The sequence below is a fragment of the Lithobates pipiens genome, unplaced genomic scaffold, assembly GCF_037356315.1.
Source record: "Lithobates pipiens isolate NorthernLeopardFrog02 unplaced genomic scaffold, aLitPip1_a1.2 Scaffold_22, whole genome shotgun sequence".
In the NCBI taxonomy this organism is placed as follows: Eukaryota; Metazoa; Chordata; class Amphibia; order Anura; family Ranidae; genus Lithobates; species Lithobates pipiens.
This window is the reverse complement of record NW_027507784.1, coordinates 308,433,483-308,455,886: the sequence shown is the minus strand read 5'-3', so window position 1 is coordinate 308,455,886 and position 22,404 is coordinate 308,433,483. Positions and strand designations below refer to the sequence as shown.

The 22,404-nt window shown below is 43.0% G+C and overlaps 1 protein-coding gene across 4 annotated transcripts in view; it reads right to left on the bottom strand.

Moving 5' to 3' along the window:
* Positions 1-22,404, bottom strand: part of CASKIN1 (CASK interacting protein 1) — a 363,406-nt gene that overhangs the window by 45,426 nt on the left and 295,576 nt on the right. For 3 of the 4 annotated variants that reach the window (XM_077449355.1, XM_077449356.1, XM_077449358.1), the window contains 4 exons: positions 18,283-18,378; positions 11,185-11,300; positions 10,114-10,183; positions 7,432-7,526 (listed from right to left, as the gene is read on the bottom strand). In XM_077449355.1, the coding sequence (XP_077305481.1) occupies positions 7,432-7,526; positions 10,114-10,183; positions 11,185-11,300; positions 18,283-18,378 (377 nt within the window). The remainder of the gene's footprint in view (positions 1-7,431; positions 7,527-10,113; positions 10,184-11,184; positions 11,301-18,282; positions 18,379-22,404) is intronic. The other variant, XM_077449357.1, reaches the window with a different exon arrangement.

The following is a 22,404-nucleotide window of genomic DNA, read 5'->3' as shown; positions in this document are numbered from 1 at the left end:
CCTCTATTACCCTTTCTTTCACAAATGCCCTTGAGTTTAGAACTATATCACAACACTTTTTTGTAAATCTGTATAAATAAACTCTTCTCAGTATGTTTTTGTCTTAAAAAATACGTAAACCCAATCACTAAAATCCTATCTAAGCTCTAACATGTTCATGTAATTTCAAAAGTTGTTTTTTTTTTTTTATCTGTAATCTGCAGCTTTAAAGCTGAACTCCAGGTATGGGTTTTATTGTATAGTTACATTGGTCTAGCTTGGACCAAGTATGCATATGTCATACCTGTGGACCTGCTTATGAAAGCCAACAATCATTGTAGTACAGTGAGGGGAAAAGTATTTGATCCCCTGCTGATTTTGTATGTTTTCCCACTGACAAAGAAATGATCAGTTTATAATTTTAATGGTAGGTTTATTTTAACAGTGAGAGACAGAATAACAAAAAAAATCCAGAAAAATGCATTTCCCAAAAAAGTTATCAATTGATTTGTATTTTAATCTTTTAATACGTGTTTGACCCCTTCGCATAACATGTGTTAGTACTTGGTGGCAAAACCCTTGTTGGCAATCACAGAGGTCAGACGTTTCTGGTAGTTGGCCATTTCCTCTGTCCAAACTAAAAGAATGTTGGCTTTAGATATACTCTAAAAGTCAGCCCTGAAAAATTCCACTCGCCTGCTCGCATTTTGCGAGTGGATTCTGAGGGCTGGCGATCTAAGCGGGGGGGGGAGTGCACCGCCAGCAGCTTGGGTCGTATGGGAGCAGTTTTTTCAGCAATCGGAGGGGAAGAGAGAGGAAAGCCGCCGCCCGGATGATCAGAGAGCCAGGAACATAACAGCTTTCATTTCAATAGCTGTGTGTTTCCTGCCGCGCGACGTCACATACAGCCCCTCCTCTTTGTCCGGGCACTTTGATAGACAGATCCCCCGTCCAATTCTGGGTGACGGGTGATTTGTCTATCAAAGTTTCCTGGACAAGGGGGAGGGGCTGTATTTGACAGCACGTGACAGGGAACACACAGCTATTGCAATTAAAGCTGTTATGTTCCCGGCACTCTGATCATCCGGGCGGTGGCTCTCCTCGCTCTTCCCCTGCACCGGTAGGCTGCATTTGGGACACAGGCTGTATTGGTGAGACAGGCTGCATTGGTCGACACAGGCTGCATTGGTCGACACAGGCTGCATTGGTGAACACGGGCAGGCTGCATTGTTGGGCACGGATAAAGTTGTTAATATTTATTTTTATAACTTAATTCTTCATAAAACATTGCTGCATTGGTGGCACAGGCTGCATTGGCTGACGCAGGCTGCATTGGCTGACGCAGGCTGCATTGGCGGACACAGGCTGCATTGGCGGAAGCAGGCTGCATTGGCGGAAGCAGGCTGCATTGGTGAACACTGGCAGGCTGCATTGTTGGGCACGGATAAAGTTGTTAATATTTATTTTTATAACTTAATTCTGCATAAAACATTTAAGTCTAATTTCATGAGATAATTTATGAGGGCGTGTTTAGGGGTGGAATTAGGGGCTGGGCAGGGCAACTAGTGGAGAGTAACCCCTGAGGCCCTGCCCCAGGGGACTTGGGTCAATGCCTAAATTTTTTTAAAATAATGGCTGTTTTTTCGGGAGCACTGATTTTAATGACGATTAAAGTGAAAAAATTAATAAATAAATGAAATATTCCTTTAAATATCGTGCCTGGGGGTGTCTATAGTATGCCTGTGAAGTGCCACATGTTTCCCGTGTTTAGAACAGTCCCTGCACAAAATGACATTTAACTTTAAATTTAATTTAAGTAATTTAAAACTGCTTGCGGTTTTAATGTAATATCAGTTCCGGCAATACGGATGAAAATCATTGAGAAAAATGGCATGAGTAGCCCCCCCTGCCCATTACCAGCCCCTTTGGGTCTTGTACGGATATTAAGGGGAACCCCGTACCCAAATAAAAAAAAGGAAAGGCGTGGGGCCCCCAGGCCCTATATACTCAGAACAGCAGTATACAGGCAGTGCAAACAAGACAGGGACTGTGTAGGTTTGTTGTGTTAAGTAGAATCTGTTTGTAATTTTGAACTGGTACATTTTTAAAGTGTAGTTCCAGTCAAAAAATCTATTTTTAAGCTTTTTGGAAAACATAGGGAAGGGTTATCACCCCTGTATAATTTTTTTGGCCGTCCGTCTTTTTTCATCTCACTTCCTGTTGTCTCCTTCCGTTTGCAAGTAGGAGACGTCTGTAAGCTGGATGTTTGAAAGTAGGGACCTACCCTATATGCTCTGCAGAAATGGGGGCCTAAGGTGTTAGTGTTGCCACAACACTGTAAGCCCTCAAAGTGACTCTTGGTGGGCGCTGGAGTGCCCTGCTGTGAACGATTATATCAAGAATTGTAATTACATGCCATTGTTGAACAGTGGTAGAAAAATTGGACCTTTAGTGGTTGTGGTGCTGGTGCCACAACACTATAAGTCCTCACAGTTACTCTCGGTGGGCGCATGAACGGGCCCTGCTGTGAAATATTATATCAAGAATTGTAATTACATGCCCCTGTTAAACAGGGGCTGAAAAATTGGGCCTTAGGCACTGGTGCCACGACACTGCAACTTCTCCCATGTACTCTAGTTGGAGTGCAGGAATGAGCCCTGCTGCAAAGCATTGCATAAAAAATTGCAATTACACGCCCCTGTTAAACAGAGGCTGAAAAATTGGGCCTTAGGCACTGGTGCCACGACACTGCAACCTCTCCCATCTACTCTATTTGGAGTGCAGGAATGAGCCCTGCTACAAAGCATTGCATCAAAAATTGTAATTACACGCCCCTGTTAAACAGGGGCTGAAAAATTGGGCTGGTGGCATCACCAAGAACCAAAAATGTTCTTCCAAGATATCAGCAGGGTCATTGAGGAGGAAGAGGATAGTCAGTCAACATAACAGAACAGTCACTCAGCATCAGCATAGGCAATCTTGAAGGGATGTGACATTTCCAAAAAAATTATTCGGTTACATCAGCTTCAGGTGCTTGGTAGCTGGTGGTGATCCAAGACTGATTCATCTTTATGAAGGTCAGTCGATCAACCGAGTCGGTGGACAGGCGCACCCTGTGATCGGTTATAAAGCCACTAGCAGCACTGAAGGTGTGTTCCAAAAGAACGCTGGATGCAGGAGAGGCCAGTAGCTCAATTGCATACTGTGCGAGCTCTGGCCAGTGATCCATCCTCAAGACCCAGTAAGCCAGAGGATTTTCGGTGGGAAAGGTGTCCAAGTCTGACCTTGCCCCTAGGTATTCCTGCACCATGTAAATCAGACGCTGGCGATGGTTGCTGGAACCAATCATACCTTGGGGCTGTGGAATAAAAAATTGTCTGAACGCATCGGTCAGACAGCCACCTTCTCCACCGCTCCTTCTGTGACTGACCGAAGCATCAACAAAACGTTGTCCAGGACCAGGAGTTTGTAACCTCCCAGTCTCTGGGAACATGTTGCACAGACCTTTCTGCAAGGCCTCCCGGAGATGTCTCATCCTCTGCTCCCTCTGCGATGGCAAGATAAGGTCCACAACCTTACCCTTGCACCGTGGATCAAGGAGAGTGGCCAGCCAGTAATGGTCCCTCTCCTTGATCCGAAGAATACGAGGATCCGTCTGCAGGCTTTGCAGGATCAGGGAGGCCAAGCAGCGTAGGTTAGCTGTGGCATTTGGTCCGGAGTCCTCTGGGCCACTAAGGACAACATGATCCGCAGCCACCTCCTCCCAGCCACGTACAAGTCAACGTGTTTCTTGGGACTGTAAATCATCCCTAAAAGACTGCTGCTGCTGATGCTGAGTGCAAGCCTCCACCTCCATGCGGACACAAGCCTCCTCCTCATGCTCCTCCTCCTCTTCCTGTGTGATGGGTGGAAAACACTGCAGAAACACTGTCTGGATAAAAGGGGCCTTGAGAGGCAAGGAAGTCCTCCTCTTCCTGCCTCTGTTCTGCCTCAAGTGCCCTGTCCATTATTCCATGCTCCAACAGGTGGACAAGAGGTACAGTGTCACTGATGCATGCACTGTCACTGCTCACCATCCTCGTGGCCTCCTCAAATGGTGACAGGACAGTGCATGCATTCCCGATCATGCCCCCCTGGCGTGGTGAAAAAAAAAACTAGCTCCCCTGACCCTGTCCTGGTGCCGTAGTCGCACAGGTACTCATTGATGGCCCTCTGCTGCACGTGCAGCCGCTGCAGCATGGCCAACGTTGAGTTCCACCTGGTGGGCATGTCACATATAAGGCGGTTCTTGGGCAGGTTCAACTCCTTTTAGAGCTCAGCCAGCCGAGCACTGGTATTAAATGATCGGCGGAAATGCACACAGACTTTCCTGGCCTGCCTCAGGACATCCTGTAAGCCTGGGTACCTGCCCAAGAACCGCTGCACCACCAGGCTAAGGACGTGAGCCACACAGGGCACATGGGTCAGTTGTCCCTGTCAGAGGGCGGAGAGGAGGTTGGTGCCATTGTCGCAACCCACCATTCCTGGCTTAAGCCGGTGTGGCGTCAACCACCTCTCGGCCTGCCCCTGCAGAGCTGACAAAATATCTGCCCCAGTGTGGCTCCTGTCCCCCAAACAAACTAGCGCAAGCACGGCATGGCATCTTTTTGCCTGCGTACTTGCATAGCCCTTAGAACGCCTACGGAGCACCGCTGGTTCCGAGGAGAGAGCACTGGAAGAGGCCATGGAGGAAGAAGAAGAGGAGGGGGTGGAGGAGAGAGGTGTGTCACAACCAGTAGTAGCATTTTGGAGGCGTGGTGGCGGAACAACCTCCAACACTACTGCACCTTGTCCTGCATCCTTCCCAGCTGCCAGAAGAGTGACCCAATGGGCTGTGAAAGATAGGTAACGTCTCTGTCCATGCCTGCTGGACCATGAGTCAGCGGTAATATGCACCTTACCGCTGACCGCCCTGTCCTGCGAGGCATGGACATTGCCTTCCACATGCCGGTAGAGAGCCGGAATCGCCTTCCGTGAGAAAAAGCGTTTGGGGACCTGCCACTGAGGAACTGCACATTGCACAAACTCACGGAAGGGGACAGAGTCTTCCAACTGAAAAGGCAGCAGTTGAAGTGCTAGCAATTTAGCCAAGCTAGCATTCAACCGCTGGGCATGTGGATGGCTGGGAGTGAACTTCTTTCGACGGTCCAGCAGCTGGGGCAGGGAAATTTGCCTGCTACAATCGGACGTGGGTGTACTGCTAGCAGAGTGCCCGCAAGTACCTAGCTGTGACACACCTAATTCTACACCTTCATTCCTCAGTGCAGGTTTCAGAGAGGACTGAAGGTCTAGTGGGATTGGAGATCCCAGCTGATAAGGAGCAAGGAGAGGTCTGCTTTGTTCTTTGGTGTGGGTCTTTAAGGTACGCTTGCCAACGAGCTGCATGGCAGGTCAACATATGTCTGGTCAAGCATGTGGTGCCCAAGCGGCTGATGTTTTGGCCACGCGAGATACGCTTGAGACATATGTTGCAAATAGCAGTGGTGGAATCTGATGCACTGGTCTCAAAAAAGGCCCACACCAAAGAACTTTTGGAATAACACGCAGATGCAGCGCCCTTCACAGGCGGAGCTCTGCGCTGTGATTCAGTCGTTGAGCTGCCCCTAAGCTGGCCCTCGGAGGGCATCCTGCCTCGTTGGAGATGTGCCTCCTCCTCCTCCTCTCTCCTATCAAGCATCCATGTGGAGTCAGTGACCTCATCATGCCCTCCCTCTTCATCACTGGAGCAAACCTGGCAGTATGCTGCAGCTAGTGGAACATGACTGCCAGATTGATGTCCTTCTTGAGCATCCCCTCTCTTTGCGCTCACACTACTGCCTTCCTCTAGCTGAGTATCATCATCAGAGCCTTCAAAACGCTGGGCATCCTCCTGGAGCATGTACCCAACACTGTGCTCAAACAGTTCGGGGGACTCCTCAGGAGGACATGGTGGGTCTCGGGAAGGAGTGACTGATGACATTGAGACGAGGGAAGAGGACAGGTTGGCAGCTGCTTTGCTAGTACCCTGAGCCTGGGTGAGAGAGGATGAGGAGGATGAGAAGGGCTTGGTCATCCACTCTACCAAGTCTTCGGCATGATAAGGACAGGGACAAGCATGTCCCATGGCCACGTGCTGATGACGATGCACCGCGTCCACGACCAGCACTGTTGTCTCTAGACACAGAGCCTGCTTGCCCTCTTTTATTGGCCTGTGACTGTCTGCCTCTCCTTGTTGGCCTTCCAGAGATAGTAATGGCCCGCAGGGAGATGGGAAAACCAGCAATTCGGTAGTGTATATTGTGCTGGATGCACACAACACCCAATGTAAAGGCTGCAGATGCCTGTATTACAGAACACCAGCAAAAAAGGGTAGATATAGGTGTATACTGTGCTGGAGGCACACAACACCCACTAACTCCTGCAGATGCCTGTATTAGAGAACACCAGCAATAAAGGGTAGATACAGGTGTATACTGTGCTGTGCTGGAGGTACACAACACCCACTAACTCCTGCAGATGCCTGTATTAGAGAACACCAGCAATAAAGGGTAGATACAGGTGTATACTGTGCTGGAGGCAACACACTGTCCCTGCCTATCTTGTTCTTTCCCTGCACGCCAGAACACACTACACAAGGCCGTCATGCTGGCGGCCTAATATAGTGTGGGGGGTGTACTAAACCCCCTGAGATAGAATTGGCCACAGGCATCCTGCCTGTGGCCAATTATGGCTCTCTTCGCTGCCGGCGCTGTGATTGGCCAAGCATGCAGGGTCACAGTGCATGCTTGGCCAAAAATGAGCCAGCAATGCACTGCGATGGCGCAGTGCATTGTGGGCCGTGAGCGTCACAGGAATTTGTCGCGAACGGCCCATAACGTTCAGTATTCGCTGAACGTGCAAACAGCCGATGCTCGAGACGAACATGTGTTCGACTCGAACACCAAGCTCATCCCTACCCAGGACTTGAAATTTTGAGCCCTGCTCTAAGTTGTAACAAAATACAGAAAAGGATGATTTCTTTTTAAAAAATATGGATTTTTTGGTACTGCAATGACTGCTAGGGGCAATATACTGTAGGTTTTAAAAGTTTATACAGTCTAGAGCATTTGGGGAGAATTAGGGCTCCCCTTTTGTCCTAGGAAAAAGAGGGGCACAGAGATCCCTACGAAGTCGGCAAGATCTGAGTCTGCCAAGCTGTCTATTTGGTGCTTATTGTTGGTGTTAACAGCAGATGCTGTAAAACCTGTGTCAAGCCTTGTCAGTACTATTGACATCTCTGGAATAACAGAACGTATGATCAGGGTTTTAGAAGTAATGGGACCCCTTCCCTTTTTCAAAATCTTTGATGTTTTGCATGGATAAATATTTCACCAAAATAAAACATTCTACAAATATATAGCATTGTAAATACCCATAGTGACTAGTCATGTCTACCTTTCCTTCAGTCATAGGCTCCATCTTCTTCAGATGGTCTCCGTAGGTCTGTTCAATATAGGGGCAGCTTGCTACGCTCTGGGGTCGTGGAGGTCCTTTATGCAAAAAACAGAATACATTAAAATATATTTAAAGCCGTATATCACCTACTTCAATCCTGAAACATCACTGGTTTATCTCTAATCCCAGCAAAGGCATGGCAATCAAATCCATAGAAAGGTCACATGGGAATCTTAATCTACAAAGAGAAATCTTTTGAAAATTAAGTACTGAAGTCTCTTGAGAAATAATAAAAATAACAAATATTCACATTATACACAGTGTTAGTGATAACGAGATTATAAACAACAATACTGATTAACCATTATGACAGAGTACAAAGCAACGCAGGGAATCAGACTACCAATAAGACATTCAAAACAACATCAATTTATGGACCCTTTTCACACAAGTTTTCCAATCAGGTCTATCTGTCAGTTTTTTCAGGCAGACCTAATCAAAGGCTCCATGCAAGTCTATGGCTAGGCGGATGTAAACAGACTTGTGTTTGTTTACACCTTTATACCTTTAAATCTAGAAAAAAAGGACTGCAACACAACTTTATTGCAAATATATTACTGTTATGTGATGTTGTGCAACCCTTTATTGTTAAAAGTGTATGCATTGTTGTGCAGACCTTTATTGCTAAAAACATGTCTGCAAGACAGGAAATGAGGGTAAATCTTTCTAAAGCAGGCCATAGATGGTGCGATCTTCTTTTCTGCAACCATAGGTTGCAGGAAAGAAAATGGCTTGATACCCCCACCAACGCAGACATTGTTGATAGGGAACACCTCCCGTGGAGCTATCGTGTTCTCCTGGCAGGACAGGGGAAAAGGGGGGGAGAGGGTACCGGAGCCCTCCCTGTTGGTCAAACACAGTGAATATTGCTAGTAGCTATAGCCACTGGCAATAATCTAATGCTGAAGATCTGACATGCTGGTTTTACCCAAGTCAAGATCAATGGGGACTTGGGTACATTCAGCCTGCCCATAGATGGTTCGAATTGTCCCTGCTGAACTGGCTAAGATTGGAACCATCTAAGGCCGACTTAAGGGTCACCGTACACCACATCATATGTCAAACACAAGGCCCGTGGCCCAAATATCTCAGATTAGGTTTCTCTAAGCAGTGCAGTCATACTATTGGAAAGTTTTGACTGATAAGTGTGTCACAAAACCTCTTGGCTCATTGCATTCTGTTATTAAGCATATAGAGACCAATGCAGTACAACACATGGAAAACGGTAAAGCTCACCATAAACAATACAATCTGATTGTATATTCTCCTTTGAATCTACCAACAAGAATGTAGTACAAGAGCCTGCCTACTTGGATATAATTTAATTGGATAGATTAGGTAGGTCCTCATATTACATAGTTTTGGTAGATCTAATGTTGAATGTACTGAGATTGTAAGGTCAGATTGTATGTATGGTGAGCCTAAGGTAACATAATAGGAATTATAAAAAGACGCAAGACAAACAAAGGAAAAATACAGAAGAGGCAGAACAAGACAACATTGGGTGGGAGGTGCACACAGGACAATACAGAAACCTATATTAAAGAGAGAACATAAAAAGAAGTGCAATACAACACACAACCCTGCACAATGGCAAGGAGAAAAAAAAAACACAAAGACAGCACAACACCGGGAATACAAGGGAGGAGCAAGGGATGTAGAAGAAAGGGTGAGAATTACTAAGCACACACTTCTAAGTTACTATGTTAGTAAAGCTGGAGGGTTAACAGCTTAAGCCCAACTAGTAAAAACACAAACTCATCTAAAGTGTTTAACCCAAACCAGGGCTGTTAATGTTGTTAAAGCGTTAATTGCATGCTAATAAATTGTTAATCATGTTAAAAAGGTCATTCCAGTACATGTACCAACTATTAAATTGCGTGTTAGCTAAATGTAGGCAGCAATGTATACCATTCCGCTCATGAAAATAAACAAATGCCTCCAAGCCAAAGTACGGAGTATAACCACCAACTTCACCATTTGACAACGGCTGATGAAATGTTTCCCAAAGTATTGGCACAGGATATGCTTCATGTACAAACAATGGTTTAACAAATGTACTTATGCAGGGTGCATGGTCAGACACTAAAAAGAGAATATTTCGTTTTTCTAAAGCACTGCAAACCTTAACATATTCGTTTTCACCTTTTTTTATCCTTTGTAGCATATTAGTTCTGCTAACCTCTCTTTACAGCCACTTCCTATCTACATGGACTCCTTGAGATGGCTGCATGGCACCTCTCAGAGCAGGCTTACTGATGGCGATAACAGTGAACCATGTCTGCGTAATGTGTGCCGAAACAGCCACAGACAGTCTCCATCAGAATTGCGACAGGGTAACAACGCAGGGGTACAATTAGGAGCCATGGACAGAGCGTTGTTGCCCCATAACTGGAAGTGCCTGAAAAAGACCTTTGTGGCAAGAGAACCAGGTATTATTGAATGAAATCTGATAGAATAGAAAATTTACTTTTGAATGGCATTAGCGTGTTCAAATTATAATGATTGGGTTTACATATGTGTTAAGAATGGGGGGCATTGGTGGAATACTCCGTAACATGGCAATGTGTTTATTTTCATGAAAATCCTGCTTCTTAAACTGGATTTTTGATCTCCACGCACCTGTGTGGCCCTCACTGGCATCTCCAGGCTCCTGCCCCAATGCCTTCTGGGATAGAACAGTGGCGAGCAGCTGAAATGGAACGGACATGAGAAGAGAACCAAAAAGCATGTAAGAGGAAAAATGTGAGATGAAGAAACATGGAAACGTGATGCTCATGTTAATAGACAGTGCAGCTTCCTAAATCCACCCTCCCCCCACCTACCCATTGTGTAACCCTGAAAGAATTCTAAATATTAAAGGGCAGCTCCACTTTTGCTAAAAAAAAATTTTTTTATGATATCCAATTTCTACACAAGCTATTGAATCCTTTAATATTATTAAAAAATATCCCCTGAAGATGTCTTTATTTGACAAAACACATAGGTCGGAGCCCACGTGGTGTGACATCATCAGAGCACCACAAAGTGTGTGTGCTTGTTTTTATTACTTTTAGACACTTTTTTGGGGTTTTACTTTAAGCACAATTTCAATAACTTTATTAGTCGCAGGCATTTTTTTTGCATTTAATCAATAGGCAGCTAGTCATATCACTAGGAGATTACTCAACCATCCTGGCAATGTCATAATGAGTGAAAATAATATTTTAAAATATTCTAAGCTACCCTACTTACTGGTGAGGCATCCACTGATATCAGACCAATCTGCTTCTATAACTAAAAACCCGGACAGCAGTACTTCCACATTATAAGAAGCAATTAAAAAAAAAAAAAAGATATTTGCTTAATTGAACTAGAAAATTGGTAGCTGAAATCTGATTGGCTAGTGTAGTCAACCCCTCTTTTGTATTACTGGTATTTATAACTGAACCCTGGACTCTTTAGGATTGAAACCTAAAAGTTTAAAATGATTTTTATAAGTATGTAAGCACTTATGAGATTTATGCACCAAAAGCTGTGCTCCGCCATTTTAATTACTTTGCTATTCCCGTAATCCCAACAGTATATTATTATTTAAACAATCCTCACTCCAATATTTTATGGACCACTGTTAGCAGATCTGCCTAGAGCCCCTTTTTTAGTATAACCCTGATTTAAGATTTAAATAGGAGGGCAGTGTCCCACTTTATATACCTTGACCCCCTCTGCACTAGCGGGTATAGCGTGGGGACTGTTAGCACTCTGACCGCTCCCAGAACTTCGACCACTGGCGGCGCTTCCTGTACTCCCCATGCTGCTTCGATCACCACCTGGCATGGGAGCAAAAAGAAGTTTTTATTAAACAAATCAGGGGAATGTGTTTAATTTCCTTGTCCTAAATCAACTACTGAACTGTGGCACCACTGAAAAACCTCCGGCAAAATCACTCAGGCCACTCATAGACCTTAATATGGAAAGGGATGGTCAGCACTCAGGATGACATCCAAAAAAATAGTATTCCTTTATTGAAAAGACATGTACAACGTTGTAAAAACAGCTTACGCATTTAGTCCTTAGTCATGGCTGTAGACCTTATCCCCAGTAGAACTAAGTAGAGGTTCAGCACAACAATGGCTGAACTGTCAATTTATGACCTAATGAGTTTGTTCTCCACCAGCATCTACAGAGCGTGTCATTGTCACACTTTTTAACCCCCTTTAAATTGTAACCAAATTTACCTTTTTAAATTACCATTTCCCCAATGATAGCCAAGAAACCACTATGATTGTAACTGGTTGGTGCAACTGGTAACTGTGCAAACCAAATAAGGAGATGGCTTCCTTTTTGCAAGTGGTTCTAAAGCCTAAACATTTTTTACCTTAATGCATTTCTTGCATTAAAGCGGAGTTACACCCAAAAGTGGAAGCTCCTTTGTTCACACCCTCGGGGAGGGGGGGGCGGATACCTATCAAAACCAGGTATTTGCTCCCACTTCCGTCTAAGAATTGTTGTGCGGCGATCTACAAAACATCTGGACCCTTCTCCTCCCCAGAAGACATCGGGACCATTCAGAAAGCATGCGCAGTAGGAAACAGGCTTCACTTCCCATTTCTCTGAGTAAGGATACTGGCGCCGGCACCTAGAGCCGGCAAGATTGCTACCTTTGTCCCAGAAGACAGCGGGACAATTCAGAAAGTGCAGAGCGACTCACGCATGCGTAGTAGGAAACAGGCTTCACTTCCTGTTTCCCTTAGTAAGAATGCCGGCGCCTGCACATGGAGCCAATGGATGGTCAGCTTCGAGTTGACTTTGGATGAGGACATTGCAGGCTCCCCAGACAGGTAAGTGTCCTAATATTAAAAAGAAATTCATTACATTTTCAACCAGGCTGGAACTCCACTTTAAGGTAAAAAATGTTTAGGCATCAGCATCCCCCCTCACCCGCTCTTTTTAGTTACCTGAGCCCTCATTCGATTCAGCGCTGTGGGCTTCTGCAGCTCTTCTCTCCCCTCACTTCCAGGTCCCCCTGGCTTTGTTGGGGCACTGGTAGACCATTGGCTCCCAGTGCTGTCAATCAAAGCCAGTGATGAGGGAGTGGGGGGCTGAGTCCCGCTGTCTGTGTGAATGGAGGCAGCAGTGGGGCTCGGAAGTGAGCGTGCACAAGTTCCCCCATGGCAAGCGGCTTCTTATGGGGGAACTGGACAGAGAGGAGGGGCCAGGAGCACCGGTGGGTGACCCGAGACCCATTGCACAGAGTAGGTAAGTATAGAGATGTTTGTTATTTTGTTTATAAAAAATGTTTTACCTTTACAAACGCTTTAAAAAAAATTACTTCACGAAGGCTGTATATGTTGGCCAAACATGTGCAGGTTCAAGTCTACCAGATATACACGCCCATGCCAATGCTCAAGTAGAAATGCACAAACTGTTGAAGTATGCACTGGCGTATTTGCCTTTGAAATACACCAGATTAACTTCAACACTTTCTGGATGGTTTTAAAGTGTTGTAACTGTATGTAATTTTGTATCTTAGTCCTTATTTAAGTATTTGTTGGTTTCACCAGGCATGTTCCTTACACCGATTCCGTGGCTGATAACTTGTATTGGTTACCAACCTTAGCTGTTCTTATAGCGAATAGACACCTTTGATGTTAATGTCTGATGTTTTCTCCTAATCAGGGATTTATTTTCCTTTTTCACCCATCTACACCCTGGCTGACCTAACATCCCTGTACCCGTTTCACCGTCCTATCTTAAAGCTTCTCCTGAATATGGAGCCCATGCTGCCTGCCCCCATCTAACCTCTTAAATTCTTTATAATGCCACAGTTATAGCATTCAGCTGCTCTGATCTCTCATGGTAAGAACTACCATATCCTATCTTTGGATAAAGCCCCACCAACTTGACTTCCAGAACCCAGACCTGTGCCAAGGCTGTCTTGAGCTATACCTAAGTATGCAGAGCAAAAACTTGACTCATGCCTCAGTCATCCCAATGGCTTGTAAGCCAACGGAGAGGCTGGCTAATGACAGAAATAAGTAAAAAAATGTTGGCTTCAGCTGTGGAGAGGTGAGCGGTCTACTTAAAAAAGCTGGCATGGCTTAGGTTACTTTGTAAAGCAGATTTAGCCTGTGCAGAATGTCCTTTACAAATACAAAATCTCTGCAGGGAAGCTATGTAAAAGCAAAAACATATTTTTCAAAAGTAACGTCCTAATGAAAAGAATAACTCCATACTACAAATTACATATTAGCCCTGCCTCCTCTCCCTATTGTGATTTTCCTATCAATTTTATCAGCTGTAAGCGGAGATGAAAAAGGCTGCACCATCTGTACATGTGACAGACTGTTTCTACTCCGACTTGCATCAGATCCAGCTACTGTCTGCAGAAACAAACAGGCTCTCCTGTGAATAGGAAAAAAGTTCGGAATCAACCAACCGCCTCTAATTTGGACTGGCCTAGGGACAAAAATACAAAGAAGCCCTTTCTTGGAAAGCACACGTTTGTGCTGCTATAGTGCTGCAATTGAATAGGTCACATTTTTACAAATGACTGAATGATCCTCTCTAATCTGTAACTCGAATGCCCTGTACACACGATCGGACTTTCCGACAACAAAACCGTGGATTTTTGTTGGAAGGTTGTTGGCTCCAACTTGTCTTGCATACACGCAGTCACACAAATTTTGGCCAACAATTCCGAATGTAGTGACGTACAAGACGTACGATGAGCCCATGTGATATCTCCATTATGAAGGCTAGTTTTACAAGACCGAGCGCTTCCGGCTCGTACTTGATTCCGAGCATGCGTGGACCTTTGTGCGACAGACTCTACACACGATCGGAAAGTCCAACAACAAAAATTTGTTGGCAGAAAATGTGAGAACCTGCTAGCCAACATTTGTTGGTGGAAAGTCCGACAACAAATGTCTGATGGAGAATACACACGGTCAGACTTTCAGCCAACAGGCTTACATCCAACATTTCCCGTCGGAAAATCCAATCATGTGTATGCGGCATAACAGTAATTGATTGGATGCACCACACTGAGGAAACCAGTGGTAGCTTTGAAGCTCTTCAGCAGCAAAGCTGGAACAGGTAACTGGTGGTGGTTCCTATTGATCCATGAGCAGAAGTTACTGTTTGCATTAGAACAAGTTATTTACTTTCATACTGAAAGTAGAACTGTGGTCAGGCTTTGGATATTTCAGATATTGATATATTCCTAAAGATCTGTAAATAAGCTATAAAATAAAACAAGCCCTTACTGACCTTTAGCTGCAGGCAATGTGGGGCACGTCATCCTCAACATTTCTAGCAGAAGCACTGAAATTATTCACAACTTTCTGTTCCTGTGCACCTGTTTTGTATCTACTTTAGAAAATGTGTTTTGGTTTCTCCTGGAGGGGGAGCAGAGCTATGGAGATAAAGTAAACCGAAAACTAAAAAGCTTCTGCTGCAAACTTTGAGAATTAATTACTCCACAGTGTCTGCAGTTACAGCTGTCAGTAAGAGCTTGTCTTAAACTGAATTTACTGCTGGTCAAGAATATGTAAGTATTGGCAAGTCCACTGCCTGTTCACAGTTCTACTTTAAGGAATAGAACCCAGAGCAACCCCACATTTGCTTTGAGGTTTTACAGAACCCTATGATGTAGATTTACTAAAGGACAAAAGGCAAATGAACTGTGCATTCTACAGTAGCAGTTACACTCATTTTCCACAGAGTTTAGAATATGTGGTAAATCTTTACAAGAATACCCAATCGAATGCAAGGAAAATGTATAAAAGAAAACAACAAAAAAATGCATTACATATGACTGGATGATGGAAATCAGCAGAATTGAACCAGTGCACTGTCTATTTGCCGTTAGTAAATCCACTACTATGATTCCCTTGAGTGTAGATCTGTACAAGGGATGCTTTGCCAAGTCAGTGCAAATGAGCACAAATCATTTCAGTATGAGAATGTTTTATTCAAATACTTTGCACTGAGTTTGGCAAATATACATCTTAACAAATGCAGCTTGTAGGGTCCAGTGAAACCCAGAGGTAGCTGCTGGAGGACTCCATGTCCCAATGTGTATCCAGATGTAGCCATGATCTAGGCAACGTCAGAATGACAGCATACACCTACACTAAAGACAACTTAATTTTCCTGCCAAAGCTGATACTGCAAAGCAGGACAATAAAATGTCTAATTTATAAAAAAAAAAGATATGCTGATCAATGAAAAAATGACCAGCATTCTCCAAACCCAAATTCCGTATAACCATGGCTTCTCTATGCCTTACCAACTCTGAATGCTTCAAGCCTGATTTTTTTCTGATTTGTGACCTGAGCTTGTGGGGACCCTGCCACACACTCCTCTCTTCCTCCTCCTCCTTGGTTTCTCCCCTATCCCTCTTCTCTCTCAGGTCTTTGTCTACTTCTCCCTCCATTTGTTCATCCTGACTGGTTGTTCCCTTTATCGATGTGCCCTATTGCTATTTAATTCTGGGGTAAAAATGCCAAGATTTCGCAAGCAATACTTTGGAAGCTTGTACAAACGAAGTGGAGCAAAACAGGAAACCAATACTATTGACAAAACTGTTCATTCCATAGTCCTGCTAGAGTTCTATCATCATCCTATTGGCTCCTCCTCGCCATAAAAGTGCTGTTGAAACACCCTGAGAATGCAGAGTCACTAGCCTGTAAAATAAATATCAAGTGCACAATGCATCAAAAGTGGAGATTTCATGAAAACACACACAGTGAAAAAGTGAGGATGATTCATTCATGGGGTAGACGAGCGGAAAATGTGGACAGGTAGTTGCTGGCAGTGACAAAGTTCCATGATGTATAAAAGGAGCAACTACCCATTAACCTGCTTCTTAGGTGGACATGCAGACTGTACTTCGCAACGCACAGCCCCCCCCATTGGTGGTGAAGCGGTTAACAGTGATTCCAAGTGATTACAGAAAATACCAGAAGGAAGGCATAACTTGGCAGGAGAGATGGAGAAATCTAGAAGTGGGTAATAAGTTATTTTTCCTGTTGTGCAAAAAAGCCACATTGCGATATTGGGTGTAGCCACTCTATCCTGTTTTATGAGGATTACCAAGTTACAACAGTTGGTATTTGTGGCTGATGTAAGCCCAGGAGAAGATTAAAACCAATCCACGCTGGTTTCTATAAGTACGTGATGAACTCTACGGCTTGCATTTTCCAAAGTCCCTGTGAATATTTATAGCCAATATTTTTGAACTGCAGAGGATTTCATATCGTACAAAAATACGTCCAAGGCAGCTATCCCAGCCTGGTCCTAGGGCAGCAAATTCCAGGGTTAGCTTGTCTTTGATTTCTGTTATCACATGAAAAAGACGCTGTTACTTTGCCCATTCAGGACGAATTGATAGTGTCTATACATATATACATATTCATTCATGCCAACCTGCTGCCTGTCTAAGCTTTGGTGTTGACTGATTTGAGAGCTTAGACAGGGGGATGACATAATGGCACACCCCCACATGACAGTGGGGCCTGGTGATTGGGCGCTCACACATGCCTTGATGATTGGGTCTTGCATGGCCCCAGAACATTGGACGCTTTATTGTGTGATTTAAATGCATTAAAAACAGTATTCTTTAACTTTATTCTGGTGTGCGGGTGGCATATCCTTATGAGGTTTTTATTCAGTCTGTGTTCCCATTTGGTCTATTCCGCCCAGGTTTTCTGCCCTGATGACACCAAAAGCATAGCTCCCAACTGTCCCTGATTTTGAGGGACTGTCCCTGATTTTGAACAATGTCCCTCTTTCCTCCTCATTCGTCCCTCATTTTGGTCTGATCTATATAGTTAGATCTATAGATCTATATAGTTATATAAAAAATGCACTATTTATCTTTCAAAAAGTGTTTCCCAGTGCTAAACCTTTCATCCAGTTACTAAATTGCTGCATTTGTAAATGTCAAAAGCCAGTACAAAGAGTAATAGTGATAAAAAAAAGCACTTGTGAGGTTAACAAATTTTTTTTGTATGATTCTCCTTTAAGGGGGCATAGCAGGGGGTGTGTCCTATGCCCACATACTTTTGCCAATAGGTGTCCCTCGTTCCCTTCACAAAAAATTGGGAGGTATGCCAAAAAAGTGAAGAGAATACTCCCATATGTTAACACAGCCAATAATAAAAACTGATAGTTTATAATGCAGGCCATATATTATGCAATTTTTCTTTCCATCAACCACTGGTCGAAGGAAAGAAAATTGCTGGATTCCCCCATCAACACAGTCAGTGTTGATGAGGGAATCCCTCCGGCAGCGCTATTGTGTTCTGCCAGTGGGGAGCGTGGGGAGCCTTACCCACTGAGAGAATGCAATGATCACTGCTGGCGGCTATAGCTGGCAGCAGTAATCGGGCAAAAAAAACCTGACAGGCTGGTTGTATTGAAAATGGGCAAATCGTCCCAGAATTTCAATCTGTCTATGGCCGACATAACAGTTATTTCCTGCCCTGGTGATCACACAGGGAGAGAGGGGAAATCTGCCAAATGGGAACATAAACAACAATAAAACATAATAAAGCTGAAAAAAGTATAAAAAAAAAGTTGGCTAGGGACCAACATTACAACTGCACTTTAGATAGCTGTCCTAATGTTGTTCTGAATCTGGTACATTCCCTGAGTACAGAGTTGGGCTGGAAAAATAAAATGTTACAGTGTTAATAACAAATCATTAGCAGCCCTTGGAAAAGGGTACATTTCCTGGGAAACATAACAGGCAATACTAATTACCGTATGTACCTTCTGATTTTGAACAACTTATGTATATAGTACCTGCAAATGGTTTCCTCAATACCCAAATTTCCTCAGCAGGGGCAGACGTAGTTCCTGGAGACATGTGAGATGGACTAGAGTCTGATCCCCGAGAGCCTTCAAACACACGTGAAAAAAAAAAAAACACAACATAAATTTTCAGATTTTAACAAGCCTACAAAGCATTAAAGACATTCTTTACTTGTCTATATTTTTAACACAAGCCGAAAAAAACAACATTAAACCTATTAAATCACTAGGAGCTAAAAACTTGTCGTCAAGAACATCAGACACAATGGCTTTGGCAGTGCCCTGTCCATGACCATTGCCCATAGGATGTTATGATTGTGCACTAGCAGTGTCCAGTGGCTTTACAAAGAACCGATGATTAAGCCATGGGAATTCAAGTATTTACATATTCATAAAGCACTCAGTGGATCCTGCTGCCGACCTCCACATCAATACTAGACACAATAATGACATGGAGGTCGGCTGGAGGGAACACTAAGCACTGCAAAAAAGTGTTGGTTTTAGGGGAAACTTCACTCAGCTGTTCCTTTTCATTTGGTGACATGGCAGCATATAATTTCTGCCTTACAGGTAAGGTTTTTAATAGGAATCTTAGTTTGGCAACTGGCTTGCTTTAACAACATTCTGCTTTGTGTTTACAGGGTGAAAAAGACTTGAATCACTTCAGTGCTTCTTCTGTGATCTTTGAGGATGAATTGCTCCACAGTGGCTGCAGCTACAGAGGTCAATGAGGGCTTCCTCTAAAACTAATTTATTGCTTATAAATGCTTGGCTGTCCATAACATAACCAAGGGTTCACTTTAAACTTCATTGCTATGACTTGTTTTTTTTTTTCCATTTTAGGGTTGGTCATAGTAGATTAATGAACATTCTAGAACATTTTACAGAGTAATGTGTCGTTCACACCATACGTGCATAAAAACTGATGGAAAAACTGCGCAGATTTCACTTGCAGAGACCTGAGTTTACATGAGTTTTCATGTTTCAATTCGTTTTTAAGCAAGTTTTCATGCATTTTTTTTAGTTTTCATGCATGTCTTTTATGCGCCCTGTTCACAGCACAATGTTGATGTCATGTCTGTTTTTTTTCAATGAAGAAAACTGCATATACGTTTCAGAGTCCTGCACAGAACAGAATCTGCACCAGTTTAGTGGTGTGAACAGAGCACATAGAAAACAATTGTTTTCTTTGCAGAACACATGCAGGAAATCTGACACTGCATGGCATGAACGAGGCCTTAAGAAAAAAAAAAATACTGTAATAATCAAATCTAAAAGCAAGAAAATAAAATGCCATTAATAAATGGCCAATAAACATTCCATTCTACTGGCTAAAATACACAAGAATTACACAATTTAGTCTATTGTTAACAAAATCATGAATAATCATATAATATGATTTAATTGCACAATCCTTTAAACAACTGAATATATAAATCACTAATAAAGGCAATGGAATACACCATTTTACAAGGAATGAGAATTGTCAATAATATATACTAATTGAATACTACATTACCAAAGAAAAGTGAACAATCACTAATACAGTATATGGGTACAGTCCATCCTGCAAGTGAAGAGAACAGTAACTAGTGGAGGCAAGGGGTACAGACCAGTCTACAGGAAGAAATAGCAACTGATACACATCAATGATATATACCAGTGTACAGGAGACAATAGCAACTGATACAGACCAATGATATATACCAGTCTACAGGAAGAAATAACAGCTGATACCGACCATTGAAATACACCACTCTACAGGAGGAAATAGTAACGGATACAGACCGATGACATATACGAGTCTACAGGAGGATATAATAACTGATACAGACCAGTGATATACACCAGCCTACAGGGGGTAATGGAAACTGATACAGAAAAGGTACAGTTGTGCTCATAAGTTTACATACCCTGGCAGAATTTATGATTTCTTGGCTATTTTTCAGAGAATATGAATGCTAACATAAAAACATTTTTCACTCATGGTTAGTGTTTGGCTGAAGCCATTTATTATCAAATCAACTGTGTTTACTCTTTTTAAATCATAATGGCAACAGAAACTACCCAAAGGACCCTGATCAAAAGTTTACACACCCCAGTTCTTAATACCGTATATTGTCCCCTTTAACATCAATGACAGCTTGAAGTCTTTTGTGGCATTTGTGGATGAGGCTCTTTATATTCCCAGATGGTAAAGCTGCCCATTCCTCTTGGCAAAAAGCCTTGAGTTCCTGTACATTCTTGGGCTGCCTTGCATGAACTGAACATTTGAGATCTCCCCAGAGTGGCTCAATGATATGGAGTCGAGGAGACTGAGATGGCCACTCCAGAACCTTCACTTTATTCTGCTGTAGCCAATGACAGGTAGAGTTGGCCTTGTGTTTTAGATCATTGTCATGTGGGAATGTCCAAGTACGTCCCATGCGCAGCTTCCTAACTGATGAATGCAAATGTTCCTCCAGTATTTTTTGATAAAAAGATAGAGAAAAATCCGCGCTTAGTAAGCCTTAAAATAAAACAAGCAGCTGAACACCATAACCCAGATACTGGGCACAAAAGCTGTAAAGGAAGAAATAAAGTGCAGAGCTTATACTGTAAATGATAATAAATGTTAAAGTGACTGCTCAAATTAAAGTGCAGATATGCATCAAAAATAGAATAACAATCAAATGCATAAAATACAATAACAAATATATACACCGCAAAATCTGTAAAAATATGCCGTGAAAAAAGAAATCAACATAAGTAAAGTTCATCTGTAGATAAAGTGTCCATATATGTGAAAAAAATCGATCAAACAAAAATGTGTGTGTATAGAAAATATGATGTGACTTGATAGTTTAACTCATTCAATTTGACCACATAGAACCGTCACCTCTAATCACCAATTATAAAAGATGGAGGCTTACCAGATACCCAGTGACCCCCTCGTTCAGGGGAGGTCAGAAAAGGTGAATTGGATCACAGATCCCACTAAGGATGTCCAGGTGCCAGAAATTATCCCAATCTCCCAGGTGTCTCCTACTCCTTGGACTTGGATGGTCACTTACGGCAGATTTCCAAAGCGTATCACCAAAAAAACAGAAATGCTCCAAATCGTGTGAAACAATTTCAACAGAGGATTTATTGAAGCTTAATGCTCAAGCAGTTAAAAAAGACTCCGCAGAGTCACAGATGAAAAACTGGTAAACATGTTTAAAAACAGCAGACTGCTAGCAGAAAAAAAACTCCTCAATAAGAGTTTAAAATGCGATCGCACATGCGCAAGGAGTGTGGGTATGGCTACCCGACGTTCGTTTCGTCAAAGGTCTGACGTCATCAGTGGTACCTGTTTGTTTTATTTCAAGGCTTACTAAGCGTGGATTTTTCTCTATCTTTTTATCAAAAAATACTGGAGGAACATTTGCATTCATCAGTTAGGAAGCTGTGCATGAGAATTGTCAATAATATATACTAATTGAATACTACATTACCAAAGAAAAATGATCAATCACTAATACGGTATAATACAGTATAGTTTCGTCAAAGTTGTGATGACAAAACTATAATGTATTATACCGTATTAGTGATTGTTTACTTTTCTTTGGTAATGTAGTATTCAATTAGTATATATTATTGACAATTCTCATGCACAGCTTCCTAACTGATGAATGCAAATGTTCCTCCAGTATTTTTTGATAAAAAGATAGAGAAAAATCCACGCTTAGTAAGCCTTGAAATAAAACAAGCAGGTACCACTGATAACGTCAGACCTTTGACGAAACGATCATCGGGTAGCCACGCCCACATTCCCTGCGCATGTGCGATCGCATTTTAAACTCTTATTGAGGAGTTTTTTTTCTGCTAGCAGTCTGCTGTTTTTAAATATGTTTACCAGTTTTCCGTCTGTGACTCGTGGAGTCTTTTTTAACTGCTTGAGCATTAAGCTTCAATAAATCCTCTGTTGAAATTGTTTCACACGATTTGGAGCATTTTTGTTTTTTTGGTGATACGCTTTGGAAATCTGCCGTAAGTGACCATCCAAGTCCAAGCAGTAGGAGACACCTGGGAGATTAGGATCATCTCTGGCACCTGGACATCCTTAGTGGGATCTGTGATCCGATTTGCCTT